Source organism: Pipistrellus kuhlii, unplaced genomic scaffold (genome assembly GCF_014108245.1).
Source record: "Pipistrellus kuhlii isolate mPipKuh1 unplaced genomic scaffold, mPipKuh1.p scaffold_m20_p_74, whole genome shotgun sequence".
In the NCBI taxonomy this organism is placed as follows: Eukaryota; Metazoa; Chordata; class Mammalia; order Chiroptera; family Vespertilionidae; genus Pipistrellus; species Pipistrellus kuhlii.
This window is the reverse complement of record NW_023425578.1, coordinates 575,531-591,854: the sequence shown is the minus strand read 5'-3', so window position 1 is coordinate 591,854 and position 16,324 is coordinate 575,531. Positions and strand designations below refer to the sequence as shown.

The 16,324-nt window shown below is 63.4% G+C and overlaps 1 protein-coding gene across 1 annotated transcript in view; it reads right to left on the bottom strand.

Moving 5' to 3' along the window:
* DNAH10 (dynein axonemal heavy chain 10) overlaps positions 1 to 16,324 on the bottom strand; it is a 55,056-nt gene that overhangs the window by 7,705 nt on the left and 31,027 nt on the right. The window contains exons 41-65 of the mRNA XM_045576114.1: positions 15,670 to 15,792; positions 15,031 to 15,165; positions 14,608 to 14,824; positions 14,170 to 14,289; positions 13,941 to 14,086; positions 13,496 to 13,648; positions 11,984 to 12,244; positions 11,502 to 11,674; positions 10,555 to 10,648; positions 10,181 to 10,348; positions 9,706 to 9,894; positions 9,116 to 9,287; positions 8,644 to 8,847; positions 8,127 to 8,207; positions 6,632 to 6,829; positions 5,911 to 6,072; positions 5,042 to 5,216; positions 4,719 to 4,900; positions 4,105 to 4,241; positions 3,465 to 3,682; positions 2,957 to 3,178; positions 2,683 to 2,830; positions 1,622 to 1,901; positions 1,138 to 1,367; positions 71 to 344 (exon numbers count right to left, since the gene is read on the bottom strand). Coding sequence (XP_045432070.1) covers positions 71 to 344; positions 1,138 to 1,367; positions 1,622 to 1,901; positions 2,683 to 2,830; positions 2,957 to 3,178; positions 3,465 to 3,682; positions 4,105 to 4,241; positions 4,719 to 4,900; positions 5,042 to 5,216; positions 5,911 to 6,072; positions 6,632 to 6,829; positions 8,127 to 8,207; positions 8,644 to 8,847; positions 9,116 to 9,287; positions 9,706 to 9,894; positions 10,181 to 10,348; positions 10,555 to 10,648; positions 11,502 to 11,674; positions 11,984 to 12,244; positions 13,496 to 13,648; positions 13,941 to 14,086; positions 14,170 to 14,289; positions 14,608 to 14,824; positions 15,031 to 15,165; positions 15,670 to 15,792 — 4,462 coding nt within the window. The remainder of the gene's footprint in view (positions 1 to 70; positions 345 to 1,137; positions 1,368 to 1,621; positions 1,902 to 2,682; positions 2,831 to 2,956; positions 3,179 to 3,464; positions 3,683 to 4,104; positions 4,242 to 4,718; positions 4,901 to 5,041; positions 5,217 to 5,910; positions 6,073 to 6,631; positions 6,830 to 8,126; positions 8,208 to 8,643; positions 8,848 to 9,115; positions 9,288 to 9,705; positions 9,895 to 10,180; positions 10,349 to 10,554; positions 10,649 to 11,501; positions 11,675 to 11,983; positions 12,245 to 13,495; positions 13,649 to 13,940; positions 14,087 to 14,169; positions 14,290 to 14,607; positions 14,825 to 15,030; positions 15,166 to 15,669; positions 15,793 to 16,324) is intronic.

The following is a 16,324-nucleotide window of genomic DNA, read 5'->3' as shown; positions in this document are numbered from 1 at the left end:
CCACAGGAGCTGTGCCCGGGGCCCCGCGTCACCCGACGACGGGACGAGGACCCCGGCCGGAGCACGGCACCTGTGCAGCCGTAGTTGTAGATGTTGAAGGTCAGCGTGTCCATGATGTTCCGGAGCCGCTTCACGAGGACAGAGTCGGGCAGCGACTTCTTGAGCGACAGCCCGAAGACGTCGAGGAAGGCGCTCAGGGAGTACTGGTACATGGTGGTCACCAGCGCCATCTCCGACAGCACGAAGAACAGGATGGCGCCCCGCCGCGCCGCCGGCCGGTAGCCATCCCGCAGCCGGTCGATGTCCACGGCCGTCTTCTCCGCCAGCTTGAGCTTCTCCGACACCTGCAGGGAAGTGCGGGTTGCCAAGGAGACAGGACACTCACACCCTCACCAAGGGCACGTACACCAGGAAGCGCGGGGGGCAGGGAGGGAGGCAGCAGGTAGTAAAAAACAAAAACGACCCATGGTGCTCACAGGGCCCAGCAGGCACCGCCGTGGCGGGGGGAGGGGGGGGCACTCTCGGCTCATCCCACAGCACCTCCTCCCGGCCCGACAGCCCGCATTCCACCCGGAGACCCGCAGCACCCATCTCATTCCTCACGGGGCTGCACCCCAACTCCAGGACCCACCAGCCCACTTCCCCGGGCGTGGGACTTAATGCTCTCAGGACCTTGGAGATGGGGACAGGGAGAGTCCCAGGCTCCCCCGAGACCGACCTGACCAGACGGGAGCCAGACCGGAGGCCACAGGGAGCCTGGCTCCCGGGAGGCAGAGAACAAAGCCAGCCGCAGGCGGCCCAGCCCAGAGTGGAAGGGGAGTCTGGATGGAGGGCTTGGCGTCCTGGATCCAGCCCTGCCTGAAGCCGCCATGGACCTTTCTGTCTTCTCAGCTGATCAACGCCCTTCCAGCATCAGCTGAGGAGGCTGGGTTCCCTATCACTCTCAGGGCAAGGCTGACCTAACGCACAGGGCCTGGGACAGCTCTGGGACACCCTCTCCCATAGCAGCCGCCAGGGGGCCATTTCTCACCAGGCAAACCCTCAGGAGGCCGGTGAGAGCACAGGCTGACGCCCTCCCGCCCAAAGCCCGGCCCCAGGCCGGGACGCGAGCCCGGTGCCTGTGCGCGAGCGGCGCACCTCCGTGGCCTTGGACTTGGTCTCCTCCAGGGTCTGCACCAGCTCCACGTTGTCCAGCATGTTGCCCGTGGAGGTGGCCAGCTCCCGCAGCAGCGAGTCCTCCAGGTCCTTCAGCAGGTTCTTGTTCTCGCTCGTCTCCTGGATGAGGTGCTCCCGCTGCTCCTCCAGCTCGTGCCTCTCGAAGGCCACCAGCACGCTCAGCAGCTGGTCCTCCAGGCCCTTCAGAGTGACTGGGGGGACACGAGCGCCTCACTGCTCTGTCCCCCCGACAGGCGTGCGGGAAGGAGGCCGCCCATCAGTGATTCCCTCTCATCCCTGAGGGTCCTCCCCCCGCCACTCCCTTCCTCTCGGAGATCGATAGGAACATGCATGTTTCTAAACGACATGACCACGAGAACGATGGGGCCCTGAGTGGCGTGAGGGCCGGGCAGGCCTGGCCTCGGGGTCTCCCTGGCGGCCGGCCGCGTGCCCGGCCCGGGCTCACCGGTGTAGTTGATGACCATGGCCTTGCCGAACACGGACGGCGTGTAGCGGGGGTTGGCCAGCTTGGTGGTGAGGTAGAGCCGGAAGTTGGAGTCGTAGTCCACCTCCTTGTCGCCCAGGATGATGAACTGCCGGCCCTGGGACACCTTGATGTTCTTCTCCAGGACGCTGTCGATCACGGGGTCGATGTATTCGTCCACGTCGTGGAAGAGGAAGGGCGTGCCGTACTTGATGGCCATCTCCAGCTGCTTGAGGAAGTCCGGGTCGTTGAAGGAGGCGACCTGGGGCGGGAGGCGGGTGCGGGTCAGCCTGGCCTCACCTCGGGGACCAGGGGGTGGCCTTGGAGCACAGGCAGGTGCAGACCAGGGAGCACGGCCAGAGACAGGAAGGAAAAGAGGGAACTCAGAGTCACGGACTTGATGATTTCAGCGAAGTGGCTGGCTCCCAGGCAGCAGGAAAACAAGGCCACAGACCCCACAAAAGCCTGCGCACGCGTGTTCTTAGCTGCACTGTTCACAACTGCCAGCCAGTGGCGACACCCTCGGCGTCCGCGGCGGTGGGTGCCCGTGGTGCGGGCCACAGTGGGAACTGCGCAGCCAGGAGCAGGAAGTGCCCTGCCAGTGGGCGTGACGATTCTGGGACCCCTTCTCATAGAGCCCCGGGACAGGAGCCGCGGGGGGGACATCTGCCAGTGGCTGCCAGAGGCCGGGGCTGGGAGAACTGGGGAGCAGGGCCGTGCTCGGGACACAGCGCTCCTCCGGGCGACAGGAATGGACTCTGGTGGTGGTGACACAGCTCTGGGAGCGCACCCAGCCCCTGGGGGGAAGGGCAGCCTCCGAAGGCGGCACGATGGCCCTCAGCTGCTCACAGCCCACGGGGCAATGCGCAGAGCAGAGTAACGGCCGGGCTTCACCCCACCTTCCCGACTCAACGCGGCTTGGGGCTCCGTGCAAGGGCTCAAGGCCGGGCGTGCCGGCGGGCACTGCTGGAAGCCCGGAGCGCCAGGGCGGGCATGGGCGGAGCCTGAGGCAGCGGGCCGAGGCGCGGACGGGGCCAGCGTACCCGCAGGTTGTTCTTCTCCTCCTTCCTCTTTATCCAGTTGAGTGCCTGCTGCTGGGGGTCGATGCAGAGCGGGAAGCGGCTGGCCCGCGTGGTGAGGATGCCGTTCTGGACGGACAGCTCGTCGGGGGGCAGGCCCTGGGAGCCCCACCTGGAAGGCACAGCGGCAGGGAAATCCATGTCTCTTGCCAAGGCGTGAACCAAGGACTGGGGTGGCGGGGTCGGTTTTCCAGAACAACCCAGGGTTCCGAGACCACGGACCCTCCTCGGGTCCCACCTGCTGATCTCCACGTCGTCCGTGAGCAGGCTCTCCAGGCGGAAGGGGGAGCTCAGGGGGATCTCCCGGTCCATGATGTCGCGCTGCCACACCTGGTTCACCATCTCGTTGCGGAACTCCCAGGTGAAGGCGCCCTCGTAGCTCAGGAAGGCGGCGCACAGCAGGCAGTCGCCCAGCAGCCGGACGCGCCGGTGCATCAGCTCGTCCAGGTCCCTCAGCCACCTGGCGCAGAAGGGCGTGCGGTGAGCGAGCCCCTTCCTGCACCCTCTGAAGAACATTCTAGAAGACCCAGCTGGACCCACTGCTAACAGCGTCACAGAGAGAGACACATGGATGGGTTGCCTTCCACATGTGCCTGGACCAGGGCCAGGGGTCGAGTCTGAAAACCCAGGTACGTGCCCTCGACCAGAATCGAACCCCGGACCCTTCATTCCTTGGGCAACGCCCTCTCTATCCACAGGGCCACCCCAGCGAGCGCCCAATCCCTCCCCCGGGTTCCGGTGGGAACCTGATGTTCTCGGAGCCCAGCCCCGAGATGAGCTTGTCGGCCGCGATGAGCCGGCGCTCCATGATCTCCGCCTCCTCCTGCAGCTTCTGCTTCTCCAGGATGGCCGCCTCGTACTTGGCGCCCAGGGCCTCCAGCTCTCTCTGGATGGCGGCCAGCTCGTTCTGGATCTTCTCCAGCTCCCGCTTCGTGAGGAAGAAGTTGCGCTCCAGCCTGGCCACCTGCGGGACGGTCGCAGTGGGACGTTGGGACGGGGACCGTGGCCTCCAGAGGCCAGGAGGCTGCTGAGCAGCACAGGCAGCGCCCACGACAAGCTACTGCCCGCCCACCGCCCTCAGCACGCAGGGGAGAAGCCCGCTTCCCCGGCCGCAGTCCCAGCCTTCCGGACCGCACGGGTCACCCGCTGCCCTCGACGACAACCTCGACTCTCATCCCGCGCTCGGCACAGGAAACGGGGAAATCTTTAGGACAGTCTGTCCGCGGCCACTAGCCCCAAACGAGAGCTGTGGCTTGTTTACCGGGGAGAAGTGTTTACGGGGCTTAAAAGCAGAGCCCGGCCGGACCTCCCCGCGGAGCAGCGGCACGAGCGCTCTGACTCCACGTGGCCTCGGGGCAGGGTCTGCGCCTCCCGGGCGGGCGGTACCTTCTCCCTCTTGGGCTTGATTTCCTTGAACACGTCGCAGTAGCCCATCACGGCCTCCACGAACTTGAGCATCCCCAGGCCGGCCTTGCTCACGGCCTCCATCTCCTCAATGGTGGTGTTGAGCGTCTTCAGGAGGCCTGAAGGCAGAGCCAGCGGCTCGGTGCCGAGGACAAGGGGTGTGACCGGGCCTCACCCGTGTGCGGGGCCCAGGGGCCACGGACAGCAGGGTGGGCCTACCCTGACGCGCTCTATGTCAGGGAGGTGTAAGATGAGTGACGGGCACAGAGCATCCTGTGGCACGGGCACTTGCGCATGGCAGCCGGCAGCCCCGGGGACTCCCCGCTGGGCAGTTACCAGGTTCGCAGGCCATTAGGGGCCACGGCAGCCTCACCCACTCCCTCGCCTGCGGAGTAACCCCCCATCCCACGGTCCTGTCGGGGAACCAGAGCGCCCCCTCCTGCTTCACAGGACAGCGCCACCATCTGCCTCCAGGACCACCCCGTCCATCGGCTGGGCCACGGGCCACCCTGCCTGGGACAAGCCGCCTCCGGCTCCCCGTCCCGCCCCGGGCCTGAGGGGCCCCGGGGAGGGCGAGCGGCCACCCCACCACGCACTGCGGATGTTCTTCACTTGGCCCTGCGTGATGGAGTCGAAGTCGATCTCCATGAGCGAGCGCAGGAAGTTGGGGTCGGACATCATGCCCTTGGCGGTCTTCCAGTTGAGCTCCTTGTAGCCCTTCATGATGAGGATGCACTCGCACACCGTCTGCACCTGCTTCGGGGGCTTCGCGAACGACCTGGCGGACACAGAGGGGGGGGAGTGCACGGCCTCAACAAGGGTCCCGGCACCTGCGCACCAGGCTAGGCCCCTGCCGCCACGACCGGCTGCTTTCTGGAGTGACGCGGGGACGAGCCGAGGGGGAAGCGCCCTGCGGTACCTGATCTCGGTCACGTCCGACTTGTCCAGCTTCTGCAGCTCCAGCTTGGCCGCCTCCAGAATGGGCATGACCTCGGCGAGGGCCGTCTCGGCTTCGGCCTTCTCCACGGCGATGATCTTGTTCTGCTCCTCGATGTCCATGGCCTTCTCCTCCGCCAGCTTCTTCTTCTCCTCGGCTGGGGGCGGGGTTAGAGGCTGCTGGGTGTGGGGACGGCCCCGCTGTGAGCCAGAGCAGTGCAGCCCTGCAGGGTCGCTGCTGGGCCTGGGCAAGGTGCGCCCCCTGGACGCCGGGCCTCCACCAGGACTGCTGCTCTGCCCGACCTCCAGCCTCGCCCACCGCTGCAGCCCACGTGACAGCGCCGGCCTGCCTGTTCTGAGCCTGCGGGCACCTGGCTGCCCTCCCTGTCTCTGGCTCGCTGGGGCCTCTCTGCCTTTTCATCGCCCCTTTCCCATGTGCGTTCAGGCTCAGCTCAGAAGCCACTCCCTGTCGTGGCCTGCATGCTGCTCCCGTCTCACTCTGTGCCTGCTTCATGGCACCGTCCGGCCCGGACTCAGAGCTCCCTGGCGGCTGGCTGTGCGTTCCCTTCCCACACACAGCACCTCCCGAGGCCCACAGGAGGTACCCGGGGGGAATGATGTTCCCCCCAATGCACGCCCACCAGAACCTCAAAACACCACCTGCTGTGGAAGTGTCTCTGTCGAGGCACTCAGTTCACCTGAGGTGACAGTGGGCACCCATTGCTGTGTTCTTGGTAAGGCCCCGAGGGTGCAGAGATGGAGGAAGAGGTCATGTGACAGAGGTGGAGGAGGCATCTATGACCGAGCAGTGCCCAGGGCTCCTGTGGGGGCCGCCCCGCCCGCCGCGCTCACCGATGGCCGTGTTGGTGGCGATCTCTTCCAGCAGGGCCTCGCAGGCGCTGGACTTCTCGGCCAGCACGATCTTCTGCTCGGCCAGCTTCCTGTTCAGCTCGTCCAGCTGGATGGAGGCCTCCTTCAGCTTGTCCAGCCCACCCTCCAGCCGCTTGCACTGAGCTGAGGAGAGATGGCCTCCAGCAGTCAGCACGCCAGTGGCCTCGCGGTGCCGCGCCCGGCCCGGGGTCGCCGGGAAACACCTTCTCATGAAATGCCAAGCGCCGCCCGGCACCTCCACGGCGGGAGGTGTTGGCATGGCATCAGCCAAAATGAACGCATTTCTGAAAACAACCCTTGGTCTGGCCAAGAGTCGCAGCATTTTTTAAAAAGCTTTTCCCAACAAAGAAAGTACGAAAGGACTTAAACCAGAATCAGGTGGAGATGGCCTCTATGCAGAGATGTTAGGAGCGATTGTAAATGTCCCTTCCCCGGCTCGGAAGCTGTACCTTAGCACAATGGGTGTCTCAGGCTCGTCCTTTTCAGTAAGAAATGTTAGGAACTAAAAGCATCCGAACAGAGCACTGCTGCCGCCCGGTCCCCGCAGTGCAGGGCATCAGAGCCGCGCGGGCTCACAGCCCCACCCAGGAGGTGACCTCCCTCGGAAGCACCGCCCACAGACAGGGTCAGGGTCTGGATCGTCAGTGATGACGTGCCCGCAGCCACGCGTGCCCAGGCTCACCTATGTTGAACTGCGTTTTCTCGTCCAGTAACTTGGAGTACGTGCTAATGAAGTCCAGGTAGTTCTTGGGGGTGACGTAGTTGCTGCGCCTCAGCTTCTGCAGAAACTGTTTGCTGAACTCGCCCACGGACCCGTGGACCAGCACCACGTGTTCCACCAGGTCTTCTATGTGCTCTTCTGGGATCATCGTGTTAGGCCCTAAAGAGGGAGGGGCGGAAAGCGGGCCTCCTTACGCAAGGACAAGAGCAGGTCCTCGAAAAGTTAAAGAACTCCCTGGGGAACCAGCAATTCCGCTCCAGGCTGTCTCCCCCAAACGAGTGAAATCCGACACAAGCAGGTTCTCAGACGCTGATGTTCACAGCAGCGGGAGTCCCAGCAGCCAAAGCAGAGGTGGCCTGTGTCCAGCCACGGACGATGGGTGAGAACGTGGTCCATCCACACAACGGAATGATGGTCCTCCTGAAGGGGAAGGCATGCCCGCAAGCAGACAGAGGGACAAGCGTCGCACGCCTGACTTACATGAAACATCTGCAAGAGGCACATTCGCAGAGACGGAACGCAGGTGGTGGTGACGGGGAACGGGGGAGGGAGGAGGACGGGAATCAGGGCTAAGTGGGCACTCAGTTGTGGGTGGTGGCGGCGGCACAACAACGCGAATGTACCTAATGCCAGTGAGCTGTGCATGTAAAATTAGGTAAAAAGACAAAGTTTACGTTATATGTAACAGTGATATAAAATTTTGAACCAGTCAAAAACAAGACCATTGTCACTGCCGGCGGCCACTCTGGGCCACGGTGTGCTCCCCACAGCAAAATGGCCTCTGAGAAGCGGACAGCCCTCCTCCTTTGTCCCTCCCCCGCCCTGCCCAACTCATGACAGGGGTGTTACTTACTGACTAGGTGTTTGCCAGTGCACTTTATGTGGTTACTCCTAGCTGTTAATCCTCTCCCGAGGATATTTTCCCCTTGATGTTTAGAAAGAATGAAGGCTCAGTGGTTGAGTGTTGGCCTATGAACCAGGAGGTCATGGTTTGATTCCCGGTCAGGGCACAGGCCCGAATTTCAGGCTCGATGCCCGGTGTAGGGTGTACAGGAGGCAGCCGAGCCGTGATTCTCTCTCATCATGGATGCTTCTCTCTCTCTCCCTCCTTCTCCCTTCCTCTCTGACATCGATAAAATATATATTTTAACACATTGCGGATGGATCACGAGAATTCCCGCTCCATATTATACAGTGTGTTTTTTTTTATAAAGTGTCATACTTTAAAAAGATATTAGCTTGTAAGAACATGTAATAAATAACGCAACGGGCGTTTAATTTGCAGGCGTGCCTTTAACATCTATGTAAAACATCTTTTGTACTCATTTAATAGAAACGTATCCAGCCATTGGGCAAAGCTGGCAATGAAACTCCTGGCGCACAGTGTGTTCAAAGAAAGCGAGGACAAACTGCTTTGTCACAGCGCCAACGTGGTCCCGTCTGAGCTGCCACTTACCTAGAAATGACTTGGCGACCGCGTGCAGGGCCTGGGGCGGCCAGGGCATGAACCAGTCAATGCCCGTGTTATTCACCAGACCTGGAAAGCAGAGAAACAGGGTGGCTGTGCAACACCGACACACCTTCCATTCCCAACCAATGCGTGTTCGAGATCACACAGCAGCCGCGGTTGCTCCGGCCCAGCGCTGCTGACACGAGGGCAGTCTGGGCACTAGGACGCCTGCAGCCCCTGGCAGCCCAGCGCTGACAAGCCAGTGTGCCGAGGGCCCTGCACCTCCCACAGGCCGGCCCGATCCTGGCACAGGGAAGCAGCGGAAGTGCTGCTGAGCGCACCCGGGGCCTCGCCCTGGGACTGTGAGCTCGTCCTGCTTCCAGGACGGCACCCCCGGGGACAACACGCACTGCTGGCCTCACACTGCACAGCCCAAACCCCAACCCACGACCCGCGTTTCACTTGCAGGTGAAGCCTCAAGTCATGCGTGGCTCCCGAGGCACGGGCCCTGCTGCGGGCGCACCTGGGAAGTTGCGGCACCAGGTCCGCAGGGTGTCGCCCACAGGCGACATGCCCAGGACGATGTGCAGGTTGTTGGCACTCTTGTTCACGAAGTACTGCCACACGGACTCCTTGGCCGGCCCGATGCCCTGCTTCTGCGCCTCCGTGCCAATCTGGCTGAGGATGGACTCCTTCTCCTCTTCGCCGAAGAGCGCGGGCACGATGCCTGTGGGCGAGGACAGGGTTCCCGGGGCCCCGAGCAGGCGGAGCACAGGGTCCCGGGAAGAGCCCGAACAGCAGCTCTGAGAGCCAGGCTCACCCCTTCGAGTCTGTGTCCTCCCCTGTGACATGGGAACCACAAAGGCCTCTGCTTCCCGGGAGGGTTCTCATCTGGGGCAAGTGCCCCCGAGATAGCTGGCCATATGGGGGCCTGTGTTCCAGCCGCACGGCCGCCTCCCCCCCCACCGCGGTGAGCGCCTGCAGGCGGCCGGCACCTGAGGTGAGCATGTTGTTGATGAGCTCCAGGAAGCCCTCCTCCACCACGTGCGCGTCCGTGAACAGGAAGATGGTCGTCTTGTTCTCGATGCCCAGACTCATGTAGAGACTCTTCAGGTCTTCCCGGAAGTTGGTCTCCGAGTAGCCACGGCTCAGGAGGATCTCAAACACCTGCCGGCACGGAGCAGGGCGCTGGTGAGACCGAGCGTGGGGCGGGGGCGGCTCCATGACACAGAACTCGTGCGTCTGCAGGGACTGGACCGCCAGGGCGAGAGCCACCGGTGAGGGATGGAGGAACCAGGCCAACCAGGCGGCCAGGCCGTTTCACACAAGAATACTGAGTGAGAAACTCGGGACCAAAAGCCATCACATCCTTCTGTCACACAGACCAGACGGCACTCTGAGCCTGTACGGGGGGCGAGGGGGGCGGCCAGCACAGGCTGTCCACGCGGCTCTGATGGAGGACGGGCTGTGAGACCTTCGGTTGTAAAAGGGAGCGAGCTGAGTGACAGGGAGGAAAGGCGAGGAGGAAGCCGAGGAGAGCAGCAGTGAAGGGGGGGACGGCGCCCGCACAGCCCTGGGGGCGCACCTCGTAGCCGGCCGTGAAGGCGGCCAGCCGGGCCAGGGACTGCTTCCCGGAGCCGCCGACGCCCACCAGCAGCGCGTGGCCGCGGTCCAGGCGGATGATGCGGTGCACGCGCGTCAGGTGCTCCAGTGCGTCGTCGAAGAGCACCAGGTCCATCCGGGTGTTGCTCTCGTTGTACTCCTCCAGGATCTCCTGCGGGGACCGCGCGGGGGGTTAGGTGTCCAGGAGGCCTGAGCTTGGGGGGAGACGCCCTCGGTGCCTGAGGGGCTGGAGGGTGACATCGGGGGGATCAGGGACCTGCGCCCAACATTCACGATGGAGGCTTCCGTCACCAGCAGGTGGCTGAGCCCACGCTGGTTGCGAGGCTCCACTCGGGAGAGTGGCTCCCAAACCTGGCGGTGCACCGGCTCCCGGGACCCTCCCTGGCTCGGCCTGCGTTTCACACACTCCCCCGCTCACTCCCACGCCCCGCCCGCACCTGGAACAGAGCCTTGGCCGCCTCGTAGTCCTGGATGTCCTCGTAAATGCGCTCCTCCTCCTCCAGCAGCGCCATGCGGAAGTCTCCGAACAGGATGGGGTCCCTCAGCACCACCTCCTCGTCGTCCTTGAAGTACTCCGTGACCAGGTCCGCGATGTACTCTTGCACCTGCGACAAGGGCCAGTGAAGGCAAACCCACCCGTGCGCCCGCAGTGCGGGGAAGCTCTGCCAGGTCAGGGGCCCATTCCCTCCTCCACTTTAGTGCCTAGTCACTGCGTAGCAACACATGGGTTTGCCTGCCCCGCCCCTCCCCGCCGCCTCTCCCCCCGCCCCGGGACCCGCGGCCGGGCCTCTGCGTGGCTCTGCGCACGGACCAGCTCCTTGTCCTCCTCGTTGATCAGCCGGTCGTGGAAGACCCGCAGACACTCGTTCCTCCAGACTCGCACCATCTGAGCCACCGTCTGGAAGCTGCGTGGGAGGGACGCCATCAGCCACACGGCATCGGAGCCGCGGCTGATGCTCCTGTTCCAGCGGGTTCTCGGGTGCGGACGAGGACAGACCCTCCGTGGGCCGCCTCGCCCGCCCGCCCGCTGGGAAGGCTCACTCCCCGTGAAGACTATGCAGTGAAGCCCACAGCGCGGCCTCCGGGAGGCAGAGGAGGGCGCCGTCTCTGAAGGACACGCGTGGCACAGGATGCGCCTGCAGCTCCGCTGGCGGGACCGGGATCTAAAACCAGCACCGGGCACCAGAGCGCTCCTCCTCAGAGCCAGCTCAGTCCCGGCAAAGAGCCCTCCACATCCCCAAATGCCTGGAGCCGCCCCTCCGAGCTGCCAGTCCGAGCGCCTCGAGGGCACCGAGTCGGTCTGGGCTGGTGGGAAGCCTTCACCCGTTTACAGGATGTGGATGTATAATGTGACTCTGCTTACAAACCCACGTGATGTGTTCATTGATGCAAACGTACATGCTCACAAAGAAACACAAAATAAAAACGGGGGAAAGGAACACACCGACCAGGCTAGCCTGACAGAGAACACGTGTGTGCCCAGCTCCCATCCTCTGTGCTTGCTGCTCCACAGACACACAGTTGGCCATTTTAACTGTGAACAATTCGGTGGCAGGAGAGAGAAGAACACACGGGCAAGGGCGGACACGGGGACTGAGAACGAGAGGGCAACAGCGCGGTCCGGCCGGGGACGCACCGTCCCGCCACCCTCTGCCTCCTGCCCCTCCGCCTCCAACCTCGGTCGGACGAGGCAGCGGGTGGGAGGCGGAGGGACAGGAGGCAGAGGGTGGTGAGCGGGCCTTGTCTTAAAGGACCCACCGCTCAGGCTTGGTGAGCACCAGCCCTTGGAAGACCCGCGAGAGGTCGCGCAGGTTGAAGATGTAGTGGAACTTGGACGGGGTGGGCGGCAGGTCCTGCACGATGTCCGTGTAGAGCTGCAGCGTGCAGCGCGTCAGCCTGTTGCTCACGGCGATGATGCTCTCATGAAACACCTGGCAGGCGGGACAGGCGGGAAAGGTGGGCGCCAGAGTCCGCCCACGGCACAGGAACGGAGCCACACCCAATCGCAGGCCGAGGCGCTTAGGGCGCGGCCCTCTCTGCATAAAAACCTATTGTTTGTGGGGGCCCGGGGAAAGGGGAGCCTAATTGGGGCTGGATCACACTCCTCCCCCTCCTGGCTTTGAAAGAAAGAAAGCGTTCACAGCCGAGGAGCACCGCGGCGGCAGCCTCGTGCCCGGTGCGCAGTCGCCCCGCCCGCCCGCCCACGGGACCCGCGGGTGCGAGGCGACGAGGGTCCTCACCGAGGTGTGGCCCCTCAGGATGGAGAAGTAGATGAGGTGCAGGGACGCCTCCGAGGGGAACGGCACGTTGAAGACGCTGAACAGCGAGAGGAAGCGCGGGTCCACCTCGTTGCGGCCGCCGCCCGCCTTGCCCATGGCGGCGATGAAGCCCAGGTCGCGGATGCTCTTGCAGTTGAGCTCCTTGCCGCGGTCGTACAGGAAGCCCTTCTCCAGCAGCAGCTTCAGCAGGGCGATGGGCTGCTGCGTGCCGTACTCGTCCACCTGCGCTTCGGAGGAGACGCGGCGCCTTCGCCTTCACCCCGCGCACGGCAGCCTCACCTCCCGGGTCTGCAACCGCGGGGCCCCCGGGACCCGGCCCTGGGGCGGGGCCGCACAGGGTGCTCCTCGCTGGGCAGCACCGATGCCACAGGAGCGGCTCAGTGCACATGCTGACTGAACGGATGGGCGGAGAAACACGGTGGACGGACGCATGCAGAGGGGCAGACGGATGCATGACAGAGGAATGATGAGTGGGCGTGTGGGTGGGTGCATGGACGGATGGATGTCTAACGGGTAGATGCATTAGTAGATCACAGTGTACAGATGCATGGACAGATGGTTGATGGGAGGATGGAGAGAGGTGTGGACAGATGAGCTGATGGGAGGATGGACAGGTGCACGGACAGATGGGTTGATGGGAGGATGGACAGGTGCGTGGACAGATGGGTTGGTGGGAGGAAGGACAGGTGGGTTGCTGGGAGGATGGACAGATGGGCTGATGGGAGGATGGACAGATGCATGGACAGATGGGTTGATGGGAGGATGGACAGATGGGTTGGTGGGAGGATAGACAGATGGGCTGATGGGAGGATGGACAGGTGCATGGACAGATGGGTTGATAGGAGGATAGACAGATGGATTGATGGGAGGATGGACAGGTGCATGGACAGATGGGTTGGTGGGAGATAGACAGATGCATGGACAGATGGGTTGGTGGGAGGATGGACAGGTGCGTGGACAGATGGGCTGATGGGAGGACGGACAGGTGCCTGGACAGATAGATGAACCCTACTTTGAACAGAGCTCTCTGGGAGGCAGAAGTTCAGGAAGGATGGCGCTGTCTAAGTGACATAAACGTAAAGCCCAGGCCTAAGCAGCTTTGCCTTCGCAGGCTCGAGCTCCTGCCCCGGGGCAATCCAGAGGCTTCTGGGGGCGTGCCTGCCGTGGCCTCATGGACATGGGGCCGAGGACAGTGCGGTACCGAGAGCACAGCTCGTTTGGAAACACCCGCTCACGCACACGTGAGATGGGGCGCAGAGGCCGCCTCCCGCTGCACTGCTCCTAAGGAGCCGAGGAACCCCGTCCAGGACAAGCCCCTCTAAGAGCAGCCGAGGGTCTCCCACGCTCGCTCCCAGCCCTGTGCTCTGCACATGCAGAATGAGACAGGTCTGACTATATGCACTCCCACCACACACACACACACACACACCCCAGCCACGGCCCCGCCCCCTCCCCACCCGTGAGCCCCACAACCTTGGGCATATTCATGTCGTCCATGAACACCAGCAGGCGTTTTCCCATGGGGGGCCCGTAGGTGTCCTTGGTGCGCTTTTCCACGTTGGCTTCTAAGTTCCTCTGGATGTCCAGGGAGGTGGTGCGAGAGGAGAAGTTGACAATCAGCACAATCTGCACAGGAAGAGACGTCCCAAACCGTAAACGTCCGCCCAGAGGCCCCGTCCCTCACAGACGCACCGCATCCACTTCCAGTGCGAGCGGGGCGGCGGCTTCCCTCTCCACAGACTGCAGGGGCAGCAATGAGCAGCCGCCTGTGAGCCTCGGGGACAACACGGCCCGGGTCTCGGCCCTGCTGCGACCTCCAAAGAGCCCTGAGCCTCTGAGGCGCCCTCCGCTGTGGGGCCGGGAGCTGCGCACCCAGAGGACACGCCCAGGCAGGGCAACGCGACACAATGCTGCTCACGTTCGTCTCCTCGCTCAGGTTTTTGAGGAAGTTCTGGGTGGTGGCTGTCTTCGAGGTACCAGACTCGCCGACCAGGAGAACGGGATGCTTGATCTTGACCAGGCGCTCCAGCACCCAGGTTGTGCGGGTGGTGTCCACCGTGTGAACTGCGGGACAGGGACAGCCCAGGGGCAGCGTCACCGACACGCCGGGGGCGAGCGCCATGGGACAGGGCCTGGCTCTCACTCACCCAGGATCTCGATGAACCTCTTCTCGCGGGAGTGCACGTACTCGGGGACCAGCCTGCTCCATGGGACCCACCTCTTCTGGGCGGGATCGAAGTGGAAGTCGTACAGGGTCGGGAGCTGAGCTGCAGGAAGCGACAGACCACGCCACTTGGGTCACAGACGTGGAATCGCACCATCGGCCCGGCACAGGCTTGCAGTGAGCGCACGCCACTGTCCCGGGGCAGCAGCTTCCCGGAGAACTTCCTACGCCCCCCCCTACACACACACACAGACTGACCGGGGAGCAGCCCCCTCACCCGCTGCACACACACTGCACCCGGAGCCAGCGCTGCCGGCCCTGGCAGAGACCTGCGGAGCCCGCCCTGGGATGCAGTGTGGGCAGCAGCCCCGGGGCCTGGGTGGGTGGGGACAGACAGGTAAGCAGGCAGCGGGGCTCCTACCTGGCAGCTCCCCGGGTCGGGCCCACACCCCGTCCTGCTCGGCAGAAGGCAGCGAGGCGATGCGCTTGATGCACTCGTCGAACCGGACGCGGCCGAAGTCCAGCAGGCAGGCGCCCAGCGAGCAGTACAGCGCCTCCAGGAAGAAGCACTCCAGCAGGTCGGGGTCCTCGATCTCCCCTTCGAGGAACGCGTCCAGCATCTTGGTCAGCTGGGTCACCTGTGCACAGGAAGGTGCCCGTCAGCATGGACATCCCCCCACGCCCAGCTCCGGCCACGGACCTGGGGCCCCGGGCCTTCGCGTGGGCTCAGACGGAGGAGCCTGTCTCCAGGGGACCATGGGAAGTGCCTCCCCGCACGGCCTGCAGTGCTGGTCGCCCGCCTGGCGTCCCGCTTCCCCTGAGCCCGCCGCGGGCCGGCCCTCACCATGTTCAGGTCCGTCTGCGGGACGATCATCTTCAGCTTCTCCCCCTGCTTCCCGTCCATGATGCCCTCCACGATCACATCGATGAGGTAGGGCACGTACTTCTCGAAAAGGTTCTGCAGTTCGCTCTGCTCCACCTGCGGGGCAGGGTGCCAGGGCATTCGCCAGGGCTCCGGGCAGGGGTGGGATACCAGGTCCCATGGGCAGAAAAGGGGCTCCTTCTCTCAGAGCTCAGGTGACAAGGCCATGGTCATCGAGCAGCCAGAGTCCATGATGGCCTGTGGCTTTGCCCACTCATGCACTGTGGCCACTTCCATTCCCCAATGGCAAGCCGAGTAGTTACAGAGGAAACCATACGGCCACCAAGTCTAAAATACCAACCTGGTGCCCTTTCCAGAAGAGAGAAAAGCATCAAGCCCTGGTCTGGAGGCGCAAAACCACTCCCCACCTCCCGGCGGAGCGCGATCTGGAAACTGCTAAGCGTGTTTCCACATTCTCACCTAACTTATTGGTAACACTCAGCGCATAAGTCAGGAACAGGTCCCCGCCAACGTCATGGCCTTCAACTACACCCTCCTGGGCTATGCGAGCCCAACCACCCCCACAGCCAGCGGCAGCAGCTCAGTGGGAAGCGGCTGCACCTTGTTCTGTATTTGCTGGACCCATTTCTTCCAGTAGGGCTGGTACTTCAGGTTCTTGGGGTCCACGTAGACCATTCCGCAGCGGGACACAGTGGCAGGGGAGGCGTACTGCAGGTCTCCCACCTGGAGGAGGAGGGGCGCTTGTCTGCGGCTGCTCACCGCGGGGCTGGTGCGGACAAGCCTCGCCTGGCCAGGCTTCACAGCGGCCAAAGCCGCCCCAGGTGAGCAGCCTCCTGCGTCCCCGCCCAGTTTGGGGTTACCCTGGGAAGGTTAAGGTCGCAGATGCAGCACCTGCTAAAATGTCCCGTTCCTATAAGGTTAATGTGGAAGTTAATAGGCTGGGAACACCTGACAAAAATTTTAAAAAAGCATAAAGTGGAAAATAGCTTTCTCCCAAACCCACAACCAAGAAACACATCGCCGGGGAGTGCTTGCTTTTTGGTCTTTTTTTGTTTCCTTTTAACCTGGTTGGTGCTGGGGAGGATAAGACATAGAAAGTATGCATCAGAGCAGCAATATTCACACCCAGGGCCCTCTTCCCACAAACACAGATGCGGGTCTCTCCGCCCTAGAACGAGGCTGCACAGACAGACAGGAGCCAGGCGCAGGCCCCCGGGACGGGGTTCCTCTCTGGCCAAGGGCTTACACCCAAGTT